Source organism: Nanorana parkeri, unplaced genomic scaffold, assembly GCF_000935625.1.
Source record: "Nanorana parkeri isolate BGI_ZX_2015 unplaced genomic scaffold, ASM93562v1 scaffold17, whole genome shotgun sequence".
Classification (NCBI taxonomy): domain Eukaryota; kingdom Metazoa; phylum Chordata; class Amphibia; order Anura; family Dicroglossidae; genus Nanorana; species Nanorana parkeri.
In genome coordinates, this window is record NW_017306285.1 from 1,405,027 (window position 1) to 1,424,920 (window position 19,894).

General features: G+C 43.0%; 1 protein-coding gene across 1 annotated transcript in view; it reads right to left on the bottom strand.

Moving 5' to 3' along the window:
• Positions 1–19,684, bottom strand: part of LAMA5 (laminin subunit alpha 5) — a 119,638-nt gene extending 99,954 nt beyond the window's left edge. Inside the window, exons 1-2 of the mRNA XM_018560158.1 lie at positions 19,396–19,684; positions 13,717–13,869 (exon numbers count right to left, since the gene is read on the bottom strand). Coding sequence (XP_018415660.1) covers positions 13,717–13,869; positions 19,396–19,644 — 402 coding nt within the window. The 5' untranslated portion in view covers positions 19,645–19,684. The remainder of the gene's footprint in view (positions 1–13,716; positions 13,870–19,395) is intronic.
• Positions 19,685–19,894: the final 210 nt, after the last annotated feature.

Genomic DNA, 19,894 nt, shown 5'->3' on the forward strand with positions numbered 1-19,894 from the left:
AAAAGGCCAAAGTGCACCCCCCACCCATGAGTCATGAACTAATGAACAGCAGCTTAGGTTGCAGGTCCTGCCCGTTTGCCACCCAACCTCCAACTATAGAACCCAAGGTGTGTGTCTCCTCTGTCCACTCCTCAGCCCAGTGCTGTGTTTATAACATTTGTAGGTAGGAAACCTTTCCAAGTGTTCCAGCTAAAGATTTGTTTTTTTAAATTTGGATAAATCGGGGAAGTGCTGGAGTCTCTGCCTGAAAGCTATTGCAGTGCCCCCCTTAAAGAGACACGGTCACCTTGCCCATGCAGGCCAAAGGAATAGTGTCTGTAAAGGGCCTACTTGACGCCATTTATACTGACCTTACCAGAGCCCCTCTGCAGCTCCGGTCTCTGTTGTAGCAGGCACTGAAATTCAATGTGTTGATTGGTGTCAAATGCTAAGGGGAGCAATCAGGTCACTCCTTAAGTCATGTCACATAGAAGATCACATGCTCCCCCCTACCTGGGGGCACCAAGTACTATCAGTCACAGTTGCAATGCATTGCAGGCCCCCATGCACATGCACTTTTTTTTGGTTTGGCTATATGCATTTATACATTTTCTTTTAACAAAAAGTGGAATATGCAATTACGCCCAGGCCTCAGATGCAGATATTTTTCTAAACACAGAGCTGAGAGGTTCAATTCGTTCACATATGGTTGAATTATTCTGTATGTGTTACAGGGAGCATGAGCCAATCCTATCAGTCCTTTCCACCTGAAATAGTGAAAGGAATTTAGATAGGGGATGGTTAACCTGCCAATGTTTTTTTTTTATTACAGGAAGAAAGCTGCACAAATACAGAGAAAGAATACACACCAGGACCAAAACAGGACCACAGAACTACACCGCCTAGATATCATGAACAGTCAACTTTGAACGGGAGCATCAAATTTCTGCTGAATATGTAATGCAGATTTTCATAAATGCTGATTTGTATTCAACTTGTACCATGCATGTCTTAAACCACGCAAATCTCAATTCACATACATACAGTATGTATACCTAAGGATTAGCATGTGCAGAATTAACATTTGCTTAGGAACTGGAGAAATATGAATCGAGCTAAAAAATGTTAGCCTCTAAGCCACCATTCATGTCATGAAGAGCAAGACAGGCAGCCTCCATGTAACCGGTTACAAGTCCTCCGGCTACCATCGCATCATGGAAGACCAGAAGACTCTCCACTCGGTCCCACACTGATGCCCTTTGTACGGCACAGTGGGGTATGAACAAATAAAAGGTAATAATAATGTTTCTTCTTCAAAGCCTCAGGAACTGGAATACGGCCAACATTACTCTGAACGCCCTACTTCATTCAAAGACGTCCATGTTCCATTATCAGCTTTTTCTTTGTGCCCTGCAGATAAATTTCTGGTTTTGCTTCAGTAAATAACAAGGGAAATAGTCCCGTTACTGATAACGCAGCTGGGAGAACAATATGACTCACAATACCCCGACAGGTCTGAATTTCCTAACTTTATCAAAGCTTCCAAGTTTTTTTTTTTTTTTTTCTCGCTTCAGCGTTGTTCTGGTCACAATTGTGTCCTTGAGTCACCCTTGGTTTAATCTTTCTGCTATGCTAAAGTTCCACACCTGGTCCAGTTAACAAGGCTCGTACAGGCTTAAGCTGGCCATGCACAGATCGAATTTTGTCCGCTTTCTGCAGAATTGGTAAAATTCAATCCGTGGGTGGCTCTACCAGCACCAACGGACTCAGCAAATGATGAATTTTCTTTTGAACTAGCCAGGTGAATAACTGGCAGCTGAACAGTAAATGCAGCCAATCAGCGGGTATTCTGACAGCTGTGGCACCGACATCTATGTGGGCATCAAGTCATTTCTATGGATCAGCCTGCAGGGCTAGTTTTAAAGGAAACACCACTTTTGTTCAAATCTGATATACCATATATGTGATTAAACATTAAAAGAGAACTATGGGGTAAGCTTTTTTCCCCATAGAAAATTGTAAAATCTGCGCTTATGGGTAGGTAAAGTATAACAGCTGCTGCGCTATGAACCCTGGGGTCACAATTGATAAAGTGCTAATTGTGCAGCACTTTATAATTATAGTACTTGCTGTGATATTGTTTATATTTGATTCAATGTTTTTCCCCATAGTTCCCTTTAGGGTCATGGGAGGACATATGCTAACCTCCTCCTGTGACCCAAAGCTCCGTATATCGCGAGCTACTGCTCACAGTATACTGAGACCGCCGCAGCCGGTATGAACCCGACATGATACCGACGTGACAGCTGGCTCTGTCTATCTAGAGGCAGAGTCAGCTGTGCCCGCCACCTCCCCCGTCTGTTCCTCCACTCAGAGCTGAAGGATTGGACAGGGGAGGGCGGGGGATCCCTGACAGTCACGGCTCTCTGCAGGGAGATAATCGAGCAGTGAGCGAGCGATGGTATGTGTTCACTCACTTCCCGATCTACTGAGCCGACGTGTGACAGTTTCATTGTCACACGTCGGCTCGAACTATGAGGGTGAGTGATTTTCACTCACCTCATAGTTCTCCTTTAACCATTTTTTAGTTTAAAGTGGAATTCCAGCCCAAACTTTTTTTTTTCTAGTCATATATTTACTTTCTATGTTGCCTCTATAACTCTCGGGGACTACTGCAGGCATGGCTACCTTTAAGGGATGTTCCAATTCTACCTGAAGGGCTTTTAGTTTTCTTTTAAGTAGGAATAAAAAATTGGCAAGATAATTAAGAAGACAGCTGGCAACTTGGACCATAAGACTTCACCTCCAACTGAACTATTAACTTTCTGACCATTGAACATCTTTACACTTCTAATGTAACTCCCCTACTTTTTTTTTATATGAAGCTCTCTGGAATTAATCTGAACGCTGAGCAGAGGTCAGGAACGCAAGTAAAAATTCCTTTTCGGGTCCCTGCTTCCCAGTGGCTCCCAGAGGACAGAATAAATCTGGACTCTTTACAGCACCAAAAGAGATGTAAAATGCAGAGCTCAGCTCTCTGTCTATCCTTCCGGTCATCTCCCTGGGTCATTTCTCAGCGAATGACCCCCCCTAATGACATAGAACAGGAACGTGGAATTCTGTACTGAGTTTCCCTGATGCTTTGTGAGTTAGTCATGTCATTGGAGTTTTAAGACTTGAATGGGCTAAAATTGTCAAAAAGGGTCTACAGGAACCAATAGGGTGCTGGCATTCATTATCTAAGCCATTTTAGATAAACATTTGTTACCTGACCAATATATCCTTTTCCAATGGTGGCTTAAGGAAGCTCTCTGTTGGAAAGAAGACATTTTACTTGACTTTTAAAGAGTGAAGGCCTGGAAAAGTTTACAAACTGTAGAGCCGCAAGCTGTTATTTCTCTGATACCCAATCGGGCCTCAAGCTACCAACAGATACTAGATGTAGTATAAATGTCTCCCAATCCTGTTTTCTGGCAGGCCAAGCACTCATCTAATATCTGTGGGGGAGACTTAGGTAGATGACCGTTCTTGGGAGTCACAGTGATTGCACAGTTTAGCAGATGTTATAAAAATTGTGAGAGGTTAGATCACTGCCAGTCTTTGTCATTTCCCTCTAGATAGGGCAGCCCTGGGATTATCTGCTTATAAAGCTGTCCATCCCCTTCTTTTTTCATGGCCCACACAGGTATCCAAGCACAACCCAAGTGTTCCTGTGTCACAGGAACCCAAGCACAACCCAAGTGTTCCTGTGTCACAGGAACCCAAGCACAACCCAAGTGTTCCTGTGTCGGGCTGTAACTATGACATAAGACATCCTAAGGAGGTTGGACGTCAACAGCCAGTTCCAGGGCCGCTAGCAACCATTCGTTTTTCCCCTTCCGTATTCTTAGCCCAGTAGCTTTCTATGTATGTGTACTTTATGGTACTCCATAAAATGTTGCCAATTAGTTTGCAAAGAGACAATGCCACCAAGTTTTCCAGCCCGTTAAGAATACCTGCAACCATTCAAAAACACTACAGTAAAGTCAACAGTATAATTAAAGAGCAAACTGGGTGGCCCTGGGGAGCTTGTTAACTAGTTTGTTGAAAGCTGTGATAAACAGCAATAAACATCCACCTCTATTACCCTGATCTGGGGGGGTGCTAGACCATAAATTGATATAGGCTGTGCATGACACCCCCACCTGCCTGTGTTTGTCCTCACCTTCTGTCACCTCCTCATTGCCCCCACTTACTCCCTGTGACTTTGTCTTATTAACAGCCTTTCTTTTTCATTGTTCTGACACTCTGTCAAAGAGTTTTACAGCTCTGTGAACAAGGCAGGGAACCAAGCAGTGCAGGACAGGAATGGAGGAAAAGGCTGTAATTCAACATTAAAGTCCTGAGACGTTAAGCAGACATTGTGTATGTTAGGTTTCATATCCACTGCTGTCCACGTCATCCTGGCTTGACTTGTTGGAGAGTCATTGACCCAGAACAAAGACACAGGTCATTAAGCTTGTGAGTTATAGCCAAATGCTAACCATACACTAAAGATCCAAACAATGTTTTGTAGGGGAGGGGGAAATATCATACAACACAACCCAAGTGTTCCTGTGTCACAGGAACCCAAGCACAACCCAAGTGTTCCTGTGTCGGGCTGTAACTATGACATAAGACATCCTAAGGAGGTTGGACGTCAACAGCCAGTTCCAGGGCCGCTAGCAACCATTCGTTTTTCCCCTTCCGTATTCTTAGCCCAGTAGCTTTCTATGTATGTGTACTTTATGGTACTCCATAAAATGTTGCCAATTAGTTTGCAAAGAGACAATGCCACCAAGTTTTCCAGCCCGTTAAGAATACCTGCAACCATTCAAAAACACTACAGTAAAGTCAACAGTATAATTAAAGAGCAAACTGGGTGGCCCTGGGGAGCTTGTTAACTAGTTTGTTGAAAGCTGTGATAAACAGCAATAAACATCCACCTCTATTACCCTGATCTGGGGGGGTGCTAGACCATAAATTGATATAGGCTGTGCATGACACCCCCACCTGCCTGTGTTTGTCCTCACCTTCTGTCACCTCCTCATTGCCCCCACTTACTCCCTGTGACTTTGTCTTATTAACAGCCTTTCTTTTTCATTGTTCTGACACTCTGTCAAAGAGTTTTACAGCTCTGTGAACAAGGCAGGGAACCAAGCAGTGCAGGACAGGAATGGAGGAAAAGGCTGTAATTCAACATTAAAGTCCTGAGACGTTAAGCAGACATTGTGTATGTTAGGTTTCATATCCACTGCTGTCCACGTCATCCTGGCTTGACTTGTTGGAGAGTCATTGACCCAGAACAAAGACACAGGTCATTAAGCTTGTGAGTTATAGCCAAATGCTAACCATACACTAAAGATCCAAACAATGTTTTGTAGGGGAGGGGGAAATATCATACAACAACTCTACTGTATATTCTGCATGAACAAACTAGATGAGTATTGCTGTTGGAAGAAATTCCACAGGTTAGAAACTTTTAAACAATTCAGGACTGTTCCTGCCAATACTACAGTGATAATGCAAGTTCACATAGGAAAGAGATATAAGGTAGCATGAAGGTTCTTGATAAGACTAATGGGCAACCAGAAGACTTGGTCAACAGCCAGCTTAAAGGAGGGCTCCACTCAATGCAAACATCACTTATTTAAAGGAGAAAGCATAGCTGTTGAGCAGCTCTCATGAGCAGGGCCCTCCCAACCCTATTGTTCTGAAACTGTATTGTATTGTAACTGTACTGTCTCCACTATTTTGTAAAGCGCTGAGCAAATTGTTGGCGCTAAATAAATCCTATATTATAATAATAATAATGTGATATTTCTTTCTTTTAAATGTAAGCTTCAATATCAAAGTATGAAACTACAGCAGTTCCAGCTGCTACATGTACTCTACTTATAGAGCATGGGAAGGTATTTTTACATTTTGTTCATAGTCAGTATTCCCAGGTAAATCCTGGAAAATTTTGTAGACGGTCTGAATAGTTAGAAAGGCCGACTTCGCTGACAGGTAAGATGGAAAAGAAATGCATTGAACAGATTCTACTTTGATGTGTTCAATGTAAATATAACCCAACCGTGACCAGTGTTCATCTATAATACAAAGGAGCCAATAGTGTGTTTTTCGGGCAGTGTTCCTTTTCATGCAAGTTGATTAAAGAACCGTCAAGCTCTCTCAATTAAAGCTGGCCATAAGCTGGTAGATTTTCAAACAAACATTCATATGAAAAATCTCATCAGAACGTTGGAAGAAGCCACCAGAGACTTCACGAATGTCATTTGAAATGTCATCTGATTTTGAAATGAATGGAGTTTCTAAAACACAAATTGCATTCGCTGTTAGAATTTCATTCTTTCCAGAAAAAAATTCCATCTAGCTCCTTCTAGTTTTGTCATCATTATCATCAAAATCAACCCCATTAAAATTAAACAAGGGTTCTGAAAACATTTTTTTTTTTTAGGAATTCTACTGGTGTATAGATGAACAGAAAAATTGGATGGAGCTTTGCAACCAGGCAGATACCATGCAGCAGGGGCGGACCTACCAGGGCCTGAGCCTAAAGGGGGCCCAGTATCTGATCTAACACAGACCCGGGGGCAGAGATGGGGGGGCCCGCCAGTGTCCGGCCGCCGGATACCATCAGATGGGTATTCGGTGGGTCCCCCCATCTCTGCGCCGGGAGTGTCCGATGATCACATTGGTATCCGGCAGCCGGCGGATAAATGTATTTATTGCAGATTCAGCAAGGTTGTTATACTACATCTGGGTGGTACTACAGCCTCTGTTCAGGTAACTCTGTAATGTTCAATGTGTGTGGACAAGGTTATCGTGGACTGAGAACAAGGAGGGTGCTGGAACCTGGGAATATATAATCTGCATATAGCCAGATTCAGCTTCAAGGGCCATTCAGAAGATGTGGATACCATCAACAAGAGGGGTTTAAGAAGCAGGACAGACACACAAAATAGAAAGCCAGGAGCCACTAGGCAGGTAGAGCATGTCGTCTGAGCGAGTATAAATGAAAAACAGTTAAGTTGCACTGGAGTGTATTTTTAAGAGCCCCATTATGTACCATTGTGTGAACTTTCAGTGCCCAGCTGATCTCTGGGAAAATCTTTTGTGATTATCCCTCATAGACTAGAGACACAATATGACTTCTAACCGGCCTTTTCCTTCCGCGGATTACAGAAACATTTCTCCCTGCAGCCCGGAGGTTTTTTTTCTTTTCTAAAAAATAATCAATGATGTCAGCATAAGCCCTTGCTGACTGATGGAAGGGGAGCGAGGAGAGGCCTGTACTAACAAGCACTCCCTTTGGGGGGCCATGGCAAGGTAACAAGGAGGGGGGGGGGGAACAGAGGAGCAGAGTGCCATCTTTGGCCACATCCTGAGATTTCCGTTTGGTTGATCAAGAAACAAAAAAAGTAAATAGAACAAAAAAAGATAAGAGAAGCGCCTATTAGCTGTCTCACATCACAGAGCATGGATTTCCTGGTTGTGTTTTCATTGCCTAGGCAGGAGTGACAGCTATAAACTTTGAACTATGAATTGCAAAAGGTTATAATGCGCTAGCCCAAATCATACTGTCGCCTTCCTCCATAGCCCAGCGGTTGGCGTGGCCAAGAAAGTCTCGAGACCTTTAAAGGTTCCTGGAGCTAAATCAAGCATAGTCTTGACTTGAATTTATCCTTCTAAATGGAGACAGCTAATTAAACGGAAAACTGACGACTCAGGAAATTGCTGATTGCTTCCAAACAGCTCATTTCTCTAAAAGAAAGGAAATTTCTGAAGCCAAGAGATAGAAAAAAGGTAGATAGATAGATAGATAGATAGATAGATAGATAGATAGATAGATAGAACTCATAAGTGCCCCAATTCAGAGGAGGGTACCGATGAATGCTCTGTTACTGTCACTATTATTTATTAAATAAAAAAACAACTTTAGGATCCAATGTATATGTTCCAAACTAAGACAAGCACTTGAGCAGGAGGAAAGCAGAGGTAAACCATAACTGAAACATAGTTTGTTAAAGCTGAACTCTGAGATAAATAAATATTGTCTATATACAAGAGTCATGTGTATTATTACTTGAATCTTGGTGCACTTTGTGTATTTCTTCCAGTAATTCAGTGTGACACTTCCTGTAAAAAAGACCGCTCACTGCTGCTCTCTCTCCTTCTGCAGGGTGACTGTTCTTGTCTCCGCCCCCTCCTGTACAAAGACTGGTCACTGCTTTCTCCTTGAGCAGGGTAACTGGTCTTGTCTCTGCCCCCTACTGTAATAGAGCTCTGCTCTCTGCACAGGCTATGTACAGCACAGTGATAATGCCACTGTTATTCTCGTACATGGCATTATCTTAGTATGTAAAGGCATTTGGTGCACAAAGTGGATTTATATCTTTTGTTACCACTGAGGAATATATTTAGGTGAAAGTTTTTGTGCCCAGTTCAGCTTCATCTTTTTTTTCATCCAGTGTTGCATCACAGTGCTGCGGGTCTATGCAGACACTTCCTGTCTGTATGCACTACAACAATGGCTGCATGGCATTCCTTAGGATGGGTTTCCTGATGGTGCCAACAGTGGATCGTGCCTGTGCAATGTGTGTAGAAACATTCACCTGAAGTCTCCATTGGAGGCCCATGTGACAGGGTGACAACAAAAGAAAACAATTAGGAGACAGGGACAGAACGTTTTCATGCTATGCCAGGAAGTAGCTGAACACAGAACCTGATGGCAGGATTAACAGGCTTTATTTTATTGAAAGCTGCGGATTTAAAAAATATTGAAATGACTTTTCAAATGACATTAACATCTTAAAGATTATATGAGCGTTTACTGATTGGGTTAATATATACTATAAATGCAAATCTCAATAAAGCTATTTATAATGTACTACCAAATATACAATCAAGTGATTTGTGTCCTAAAGAGCTAAACCAAACAGGTTTATATAGCACAAAAAACATAATATTTTATCATATTTATATATTCCCATTGAAAGGTCCTAACGTCTTATTATATGGAGCTAAAATGGACACATTCATGACTGATTGATGGGAAGGTATTAAAAGAACCCACACTTAAAGGAGCCAGAGGCAAATTTTCTCTCTATGTGAAGGAGGAGAGGTACCCACCTATAAAACCCAGGTATTTAAGGAATTCTCTTCGAGGAGAGAAAGGTTCTTCTAAATCCACGAAAAGCACATTCCATAAAATGAGATCCACGCCTCACGAAGCAAAGCCTAACTACCCACCTGGAATGGATATTCATAATACTGAGCTTCTAACAGGAATGTGTAGAGTCCATCAGGTCCTAGTATTCTGAGGTCTATAGTTACTTGGAAGAAGAATTCTAATTGATGATAGGGGCTTGTGCATTTTACCCTGCTTTATTAGATGTCAGAATTATTATGAAACCTTCCAAAAGACACTGTAGTGGACCCCAAGCATAAGAGGGTCCCTTCTATATTTATGACAGGAGCAAACCACAGAAGCATGGATACAATTGCTGTCTAGTATCTTAAGAGCATTTAACAAATACATTTGCTGGAGACAGAGTTTGATCATGTCACGTTGCTGGAGCGGAAGTAACTATAGTTCCATTTTAAAGATGAACTTAAGGTAAACAGCTAATTGTACAGTTTAAATATGCAAACTGCTGCTGATTGGTCAACGATGGACACCTAAATAATTGAACAGCATGGTAACTCCATCATATGCCTTTTTTGGTCAAGGGAACTTGTTGGAACCGATATTCGATCATTCACATTTGCTAGACAAAAAACAGGAAAGTTATCCACGGCCCATTTGCCGACTGCAACACTGAGGATGTTACCCAACGCATGGCAATTGTGTTTAGGACAGATAGATCTCGGTCAGAAAATGTACTCATCTACAGCTACCAAATTCTGGATAAAACAGGCTAGCACATTCAACTGTCTTCTCTGCAGCTTAGTTATCAGGGGGTTAAACTGGTAAGGACATAAGTGGCACCAAAGATGTCAAGAACTCTTGTTTCAAGGAAAAAATGTGTAAGCTCTCCGGATGTACGAGAGACTGCACAGGTACAGACTGATCCCAGGATAACTGGAATTCCATACATATCCGTAGCACAGGAAACAAAGACATTCTTCATCCCCATCTACCTGACGGCAGCAAAGAATAGGAGATTGAGAGAGAGAGCTAAGAGGCTTCACTGTAACAAGAGTATGAAAGGGACGATTTACAGAAATAAGCTTCACAAGACTAAAAGTAAAGTGCAAAGCAACACTAGCAACCAATCATAATCTATCTACCATGAATTGATAAATTGAACAATACTCAATTGGAATATTTAATTGAAAACTGCTGATGCAGAGGAGATAACAGGGCTGGGGATACTGCATACTGCTATTATCATGTCACACAAGGTATTTGTTTCTGACCGGGGATGAGGTGAGCTGGGCTTTTAAGTGTCAGCCCAACAAAACAGATGTTTCAGGTTTGACTGAATGCTGAACCACCCAGTTCTATTCAGTATCATAGCTTCACAAACTCTACATTACCAAGCCAAAATTCCATCTAGCACACTGATGAAAGCAAATAAACTTCTGTAAACTGCTGATATGGCTTCATATGCGTAATTGTGGCCGTGCTATAAAACAAAGACTTTGGATGCAGAGTTGGGACAATATAAGGGACTCTTAAGACACGGTTTTGGGTTGGCGCTCTTATTGGTTCTATCTCACATGGATATCTCAAGCTGAGAGGCCCCCTACCTTTGAGGGGTTCCCTGTTTTGTAGAGAGCTGCCCAACGCAAGCCATTAGGCTTAAATTATGACTTCTTTCCACTGACCGAAAATGTATGTTCAGCACTTCATTTTTATCCTTTTCTTAATTGTTGTCTTTGACCCCACTGGGACACCAATGTGTCCTGGATAGAAAGTGATGGGAATTCCCAAATGTTATAGTTGTCACCAGTACAAGAATAGAGAAGAAATCTTCCAGTGGGGAAACCTGCTCTAATAACAAATGTCTAGGTGGGGAGGAATTGTAACATTTTAGCCATTCCCTACGTTACCTAAAACTAAAACAGTTTTGGCCTTAGATATACTTTAAACCATCAGCACAAATGCAAATGTTGGATTGTAAAACAAAAATATTTCCTGTTTCAATGAAAAGTGAATGGTCAGCCTTCACTAATCTTCGTGACCTTGACGTCCTGCCTGTTCTATACATTCTTCAGTTGAAAACATTACTTCTCTATTTCAACTATCCAGGGAATGTATCAACATTATGACTTAGCAATTTTCCCACAATGGATTATAATAGCATGGTCAAGATCGGAATAAACTGAAAAATGTCAACTACTATTGGTAATCTTATATCATTTAGTGCCAGGAGTATTTACAAGGACACAGATAAGGATCAGGTACCTAAAGCGGATTTTGGCTTGTGACACTTATGGAGATCTCCCAGCACGCAGATTGTCTTTCATCGGCTATTTCATCACTTCACAGCACAAAACCAAAACAGAGATGGACAAATGATTGTTGGCGATTTCAGCAAAATGGATGTGGCACATACAAGTTTGCAATCTAACCAATGAAGGGCAGGCAATATTAAGCCAAGGGGCAATCTAAGTTCCAAGGTGCTTGGGAGCCCAGAAACAGCTCAACCATTCCAGTTCATCACAGAACTATGAACAATACAGAAGTAAATAGTCTTCAAATGGTCATAGACAGATGGACACAGCCATCCCAGACCTCCTATGCACATAATAGGTTTATAGGCTGCCATTCATTGTTTCCCTCATTTTGACAAACTGAGTAGGACAGAACATGGGGGTCAACCATAATAATGATACATTTCATATGTTCACCTGAGTATAGAAAGGTTGGTGAGCGGATGTGTTTTTCATTCCTTTCCTTGAGAGCGACTGTGAGTGGATTTTGTGATCTGAATGTGTTGAATGAGTCAAATAGGGGTGAGAAGATATTGGCAGTCTGTTACATGAGTATCAGTGGCTACTACTAACTACGAAAGCTCAATAATATCCGACTGGGGGTGCAAAAACCAGTACATGGATGTTATTTTTAAGGGTCACTTTGGGGTACAGCTGTGGTTCTTACTTGATTCTATTATCTCTTGAATTCTACAGGTGGTCGACAACCACGTGGACCACAAACGTCACATTGGCCATCACTGTGGACAGCTAACCCTGCCGCTAATTGGGAACCCCTCAGCCAAGAAGGGGTTTCATGAAGCTGGATCCTGTATATAGGCAGCTTTATGTTCCTCGAAGAAGAAGATAACTATGTGAAGTGTATGCAGTTAAAGGCTTGCAAAAGCAATGTATAGGCACTGTAGAGTCAGTCTGTAGCATTAAAGTAGGTCCTCAAGAGTGACCCAGGAGGGTGTTTGTTCCCTTTTCATCTTGCCATCCCTCCCCTAAATCTAAGCAGAGTGTGAAACAACTTCCCAGATCCCAACATGACAAAGAATAGTTTAATTTCCAAAGTAAAGTGCATCCACGGAGATTGCCCAGACATAGACAACCTGTGCTGCTAGGACTTAGAGTTCATCAAACCCATGAATGCTGCATCTTGCTGTACAAGTGTCTCCTATTTGGCATCTCAGAGAAGGGCGGCAGTCTGCTCCGTTGTCACAGTGTCCTGAAATGTGTGTTGGGGGAGGGAATCCACATACAATAAAATACAATTAAATGCACCGTCCCCTCCTCCTCCAGCACAGCCAGACTAGAAGAGTCACAATATTAGAGGACACCAACAGTTTAACCACCAACAAGGGCGTAACCTCAGAAAGACATGACTACATTGAAAACAAGTCCACAGCAGACGGATATTTTAGTTATGGGTGAATATTGGGAATCCAAAACACAAACAGTAATGCAGCTCCTATACAGAAGTTTTCAGAGCTTCCCTTACACTCCAGCCATTATAAGGCAATCAGCATCCACTTGTAGATATAGAATATCAGTCCTGGAAAATCAGTATTAATGTGGTAAAACTGGATTCATAGTTACTTTATCAACTGCAAACCTAATACAACCTGATACAGAGTTCCTTTAACAAGTATCAAGCATGAAAATTTAATTGTGTACTGAAACTGACGAACAGTCTGTGCTACCCCAAAAACTAATCACATTCTCCCTTTCATGTACTACAAATCAGAAAAGAAGGAGGCGATTGGCTCCAGACAGCGGCCCGTCAAGTTCCAAGTTCCAAAGCCCAATGTTTCCTACAATTTGCCTTCAGGAATCAAACTCCCTGCACTCTGTGTCAATTCTCACGCAAGACAAGGATCTAATGACTGACTAATTTGCAAAATTTAAACCAGGGGCCCCCCATAATCCCATATTAAAGTATTTGGCAGTCACTTTGAGCCCTTACGAGCTAACTTTACTAGTAATGGGTTATAACCTTACATTTACCAAACTACTAGAGGCTTTAACAGATCAGAATGAAACAAGCTATAAATGCTTTATTCTTTACAGAATGCAATCTGTGGAGACTGCTGGTAGATAAGGAAGGAGTCGAGTCTCAGTTTGGGCCTTCTGACCTCAGGGTAGTGCAAGCATTGTTCTATCTGCACCCCCTATAGTTGCATCCTGGGACCTAATAAACAATACAGTTACCAGATACGCACAGCTGTCCCTTCTTTAGTACACAAAGTTAAAATACATGCACAAATTATTCTATATAACAGTGACACTCACCTGACCCAGATCCAAAGTGACATTGACTTTGTTGAACTCCAGGCCTCTGGACAAGGGGGGGCTCTGCCACCATCTTTCCGTGCCGTCAATAGCATTAGTAATGGGGTGCGCTCTCTCTCCACCACTAGCTAGACATGTGTCACAGTACTGTCCCTGAAACCAAAACCAAGGCAGTCAGTAAAGTAATCAGGACATCAGCAAATACAACAATACAACATGTAGCTGACCTAAAAATGCATTACATTTACAATATATATATATATTGATATATATATATTGATATATATATCAATATATATATATATATACACACACACATTTAATGTCCAGTCTGATTTGATTGCAAATAAGATTTTTTTTAAACATTGTAATGTAATGGTAACATACTTTCAGACAAAGGAACTGGTAGACCCTTCAAAAATACAGATCCTTCAATCTCCTGTATCAGCCCTGTGATATAGATTTCAATGGTAATCTCCAGGAAGGAAGACAATGCAATTGTCTGTGGCAGGGGTGAGAAGTATATGCTTCTGCTAACGCAATCCATAGAGTTGATACGTTTTGTTTTTTTGGCAGAACTCACCACCAGCTGCTCTTGGTGACATTAGATGACAGTCCCCCAATCTGGCCTTTCTTTGCCCCAGATTGAGAGATCATATAATGTCTATGCGGCAGTTCATGAGAGTACCACGCAAATGTTTTGGGGGAATGAAGTGATTGGGTAGATTAGAAAATCTTTCCCAATCACAATATTGATTTTTGTGTTGCGGGAATTGCACACATGGCTCTATTTCCCTCCTCCATTGCCAGGCTGGTTTGACCATTTGGAGCATTCGCAGGATCAGAAGACAGGTCATCTAGAGATCTCAGCACTCATCACTGACAAATCAGTTATCTTCAAAGTATAAGCATCCATGCCTATGCACTATGTAAAAAGAAAGACAAAATTAAACAAAATGCTCATTTACTGATCACACAGAGAACACTGACCAGACGTAGATGCATCTGGCCAAATTCCCCATCCTCAGTCCTGCAGCATCATGAAACAAGGTGTCGCAAGTATAATGTCTTTGATTAATTTATGTATTTAGGCAATTTCAGAATCTCATTGTTCCCCATTGCGAAATGAATGCTTTACAGGCCTACCCTTCTGATTAAACCGTGATTGCATCCTGCTGGGGGCTCTTAAGTACTTGTATGCCTCTCAGAGCAAGGTCAGACGTTTCACAGTTCAAAGGGGCCGCTGGCAGCTCTGATAAGGGAGCCATGCAGCAATTAGTGAGATATAAGCTCAGCCAAACTCGGGACAGAACTCTGTGAAGGAGACTTGGATGAAAAGGCGATGGAGGCCGTCATCTGCAGACACCTGTAAATGGGGGGGGCTGCAATTTCTACAATGGAAATTAGAGGTTCAGTGAAAAGAGGAAATCAGTCACGTATTGTTAGATCAATCAGCCATAGAACCACTTCCACCAAACTCATTAAGAATGTTGCAACAACTATATACCAAGACTGATGTCAGACATGTTTTTTTACAGTGAGTTTGTACTGCCATTGTACAAATTCCTCAGCGAACTGCTCTATCTCACAGTGAAAGCCAATGGGAATTATTATGATCCTATTATACATACAGAAATGCATGGTAAAAGACAGTCTCATCTGGTGTATAATCAAAACTCTTGTGTGACATTGTCCTAACAATGCCCATCATTCCGTCAATTGATATTCTATTCTGTTGAATAGAAAGGCAAATTTCCAATCAACTAATAACAATAATATGAAGGTCAAGTGTTGGGCAATAACGCTCACTGGTCATCTTTGACTCTGTCAACTGCAGAGCTGGATCCTGCAGAAGGTAGCCTTGGCAGGAGCCTATGGCCCGTAGAATGTCCAGGGAGCCCGGCTACATGCCCCTGCAGTATACCAGGGGGATCGTGCAATTGGTTAAAGCTGTGCAGCAGTCTGTCACTTCCAAGGGAGGATGTACCTGTAGGCATTTGATATCTGATGGGGCCATGCCAGTACAGAGATTTAATGACACTGCTTTCCTGTGAGTACTGCAGTCCTTATCATCATATTTTAAAGGTATTGGGGGGTCAAAGCTACTGCCTTGCCTAGGTCCACATTCTGTCTTAGCCCATCTTTGGCTGATCATCTTGGTGAGCCACCATCAAGAGCCAAAAAGGAGACAAAATGGGAAATACATTCTGTCCATATTGGCCATCCTCATGGCTCTAATGTAGTGGCTACAGTGCAACTGACTGCAAAGCCAAAAACTTTCCCACTACCCACTGCAGACTGTGTAACAAGGGCCCCATGATGAATTCTATCCATATTAGCATAGGAGTCCTAGTGATAAGCTGGGGCTTGGTGTAAACCCAGTTTGCCGGAGTCCAGCCAAGCCCGCACAAACTGTGACTGACACCACAGGACTGATCACAGCAAGTCTCATCTACTTGTCCCCATTCCTTCAGTCAGAAACAGCACAGATCGAGAAACTGACTGCAAAACCTGTCATAAAGCAAAACATCTGTGTGAGAAGCCACAGAAGAAGGCTACTATTCTCCATTCCTGGACCATTCCATTTCATTTTGGCACAGAGCATGCCAGCCTAGGTGGCCACTATGCTCACGGTTTTCAGTGCGGCCTTGGACCAAAGATTAATTTTTTTATGGCCCCAGGGCTGCAAGGAGCCTGACAATCGTCACCTGGATCCTGATGCTGGAACCCCTCATATCATTATTCCGTCTCAGCTTTGCTCCCTGTAACCAGCACTCAGTACAGAAGACAAAAGGTATCTGCCTGCTACCTCACATCACAAAATGACTTTATTTTTAAATTAAGTTTTCAAAAAATGTTATCTCAATAAAACTAAAAACAACAAAAACATTAAAATTGCTGCCGGCAGAGTAAAATGTCAATAGGTGACGGGAACACAATTTTACATCAGCCAGTTCAGGCTTTATTACTCAAGCGTCAGCAGCGTAAACAAAGTGGTCCTGCCACTTAGAAATAAGTGGACGCTCATGACTATGTAACAGCACCACAAAGTGTACAGCTATAATCCACAACACTGAGCACTAGAGCGGTAAGTGTTGTGTGAAATGCTGTGGGTGGCGGGGGGGGGACTTCTTTTTCAGCGTATATTCCTCAGGTATGATCGTTTGGCAGAATGGCAAAAGAATGCTACATTATGCAATCAATATTGTTACATTCACCTGTGAATGTGTGCACAAACCGCACAAAACACTAAAAGGTCTATTTATAATTATTTCACACAAGATGCACACAACATTCACCCAGGATTCACACATTTCCCCAATTCAATCCATTTGGGAAATTGTGTGAATCTTGGGTGATACCTGTGTGAAAACATTTAGGGTCCATCTACACTTCTGTGCAGTGGCAACACTCATGTTACAGCGCACATTGCCGCGACATGTTCTAAGGCATGTAACATTTATTTCTTATTACTAGTATTTATATGGCACCGTCAATGTACGCAGCACCTCACATAATGTACATTCACATCAGTCACATGCGTTACTGTTGCAGTGCTGTTTTTTTTAATGGCAGTCCAATGCACTAGGCCAACACACCTGTGTTATAGTGCGCTGTGACACACTACTGAAGAAAAAAGGGTCAGGTACGATTTTTATCACGTTAGGGTGGGTTGGCAGCCCATTCAGTTTCAATGGGCTGTCTTAACGCAATGCACAGAAACGGGTGACATAGATCACGCTAACGGAACGCAAACGTTTAAATAGACCCCCAAAGTACACACCTGACACCAGACTTTGGACTCGAGTGAGAATTTAACCTCTTAGCATGAAATAAATCTTATATTACAAACCAATTAAAACCATCAAGTGTAATCGGATGTTCAAAAATGAGACCAATATGCACAGAAATACAAGAAGATGTAAAATACAAGACTGTAAAGAGCCACTAACACCATCCACATAGATGGATGCAGACATTCCGTACCTGTCCAAAATTCGACCCAATGTCTGTGTTTACAACAAACAGACACACTACCCCCAACTGGTCTGCATTATCCTTCGCTTGGACGCTAAAGGAGTCTTCTAACACCCTGGCCTTGGCTTCCATCCATAGGAAACCTTGACCGGAAGTCAGCTGTGTGCAGCAAAAAATCTCTGGTCCAACAATTAAAATGTATCTCCATCATCTTCAGCTCCTATAACCTTATACATTTAGCCCTCATTCACACCCCTGTGACCAACGCAGAGGTACTGCAAGCTGTGTTGTGTTGCGCTGCGGTAGGGTAGCCTATTCGTTTGAATGTGCTACCTACCGCAGCCAAATCGCACTCAAAGAAGTGCACCGCACCACATCACATCTCACATAGTAATAGGTTACCATGTGGACTCCTGCTAGATTGTAAACTCTCATGAGCAGGGCCCCCGTACCTCCCGTACTGAAGTTGTACTGTAACTGTATTATCTCCCTCAGTTTTGTAACGCGCTGCGCAAACTGTTGGCACTATATAAATCCTGAATAATATTAATAATACAATGCACAAGCAATGGCTAGGTGCGGTTGGTTGCCATTAATAAATATTGCCACTGCAAAGTCACCTCACATTGCAATATGCTATGTGGGATCACGCCTGGGATCGCAAACGCTTCTGCAATGGGTTGCCATTAATAAATATTGCCACTGCAAAGTCACCTCACATTGCAATATGCTATGTGGGATCACGCCTGGGATCGCAAACGCTTCTGCAATGGGTTGCCATTAATAAATATTGCTACCGCAGGTCACCTCACATTGCAGTATGCTGTGTGGGATCACGCCTGGCATCGCCCACGCTTCTGCAACGGGTTGCCATCGCAGGTCACCTCACATTGTAATATGCTATGTGGGATCACGCCTGGGATCGCAAACGCTTCTGCAATGGGTTGCCATTAATAAATATTGCCACCGCAGGTCACCTCACATTGCAGTATGCGGTGTGGGATCACGCCTGGCATCGCCCACGCTTCTGCAATGGGTTGCCATCGCAGGTCACCTCACATTGTAATATGCTATGTGGGATCACGCCTGGGATCGCAAACGCTTCTGCAATGGGTTGCCATTAATAAATATTGCCACCGCAGGTCACCTCACATTGCAGTATGCTATGTGGGATCACGCCTGGCATCGCCCATGCTTCTGCATGGCATAGGTGTGAACAGAGCCTAAAATACTTCCTAAAAGCCTTTTCTACACTGAGGGCCATATTTGTAAAGCAGATAACCTGACATCTGAACATTTGTTGCAGGTGGATCTTCAAGCTGTACAGGTTTTAAATGGCAGTGAATGTTTGGTGAAAGTCACATTGGCTGCTTTATAACTTTTGCCTCACTGGCAGTGGCCAGAAATGACAAGTGCACAGATTCCTGGGCTGTACCATTGTGAGAGCCAGGGGACCCTACTCCCAGTGCTTGCTAAGTGTGCAGGCAATACCAGCACTTTCTCCTTGGGGACCAGAGAAAAAAGGGACACCCTTCCCCTTAATGAACTCTGCGCTGCTCCTCTCCCTGCTGCTAGTGAAAGTGAAACATCAGCTACGTTGAATACAAAGTAACAATCATACAACAGCAGGGGACACAATATCCCCTCCTCGTATAAACAAAGCCCTGGCTTTAACCCCCTGCGTGCCAACGCGTACACTACCTGGATAGTCTGGCTGGGGTCCCCCGACATGGGTCCCCCTACTAGCTTGCAGTAGAGGTCCTCCACAGGTCTGCCATCCTCGCCCTCGCCGCAGGTGGCTGTGGCCGAAATCTTGGTGCCCTCTGCCAGGTTGAAGTAGGGAGGGTGCAGGCTGTAGCCATTGACTCCATTAATGGGCAGATCCTGGGCGCCGAGCGTCCTCCAGAGCAGACAGAGGAGCAGGCAGTGGTGAGGTCCGGGCACTGCCATCCTCCCGGGGTCTGTGGGAGAGGGATGAGACTCTCTGCTGCGCTTCTCTTGCTGGATACAAACTGATGATCCAGGGACACAGAGAGAGGAGGGAGGGGCGGGGCAGAACTGAGACCTGCCCCAGGGCTCTCACCACTGCTGGGGGGCATCAGCTACACCCACTGCCCTGGATCAGCTCTGCCACTGCCCAGGCACCATGCGTGTATATATAGGCCATGTGTGTCTGCTCAGCCTCTATTACTATGGATCA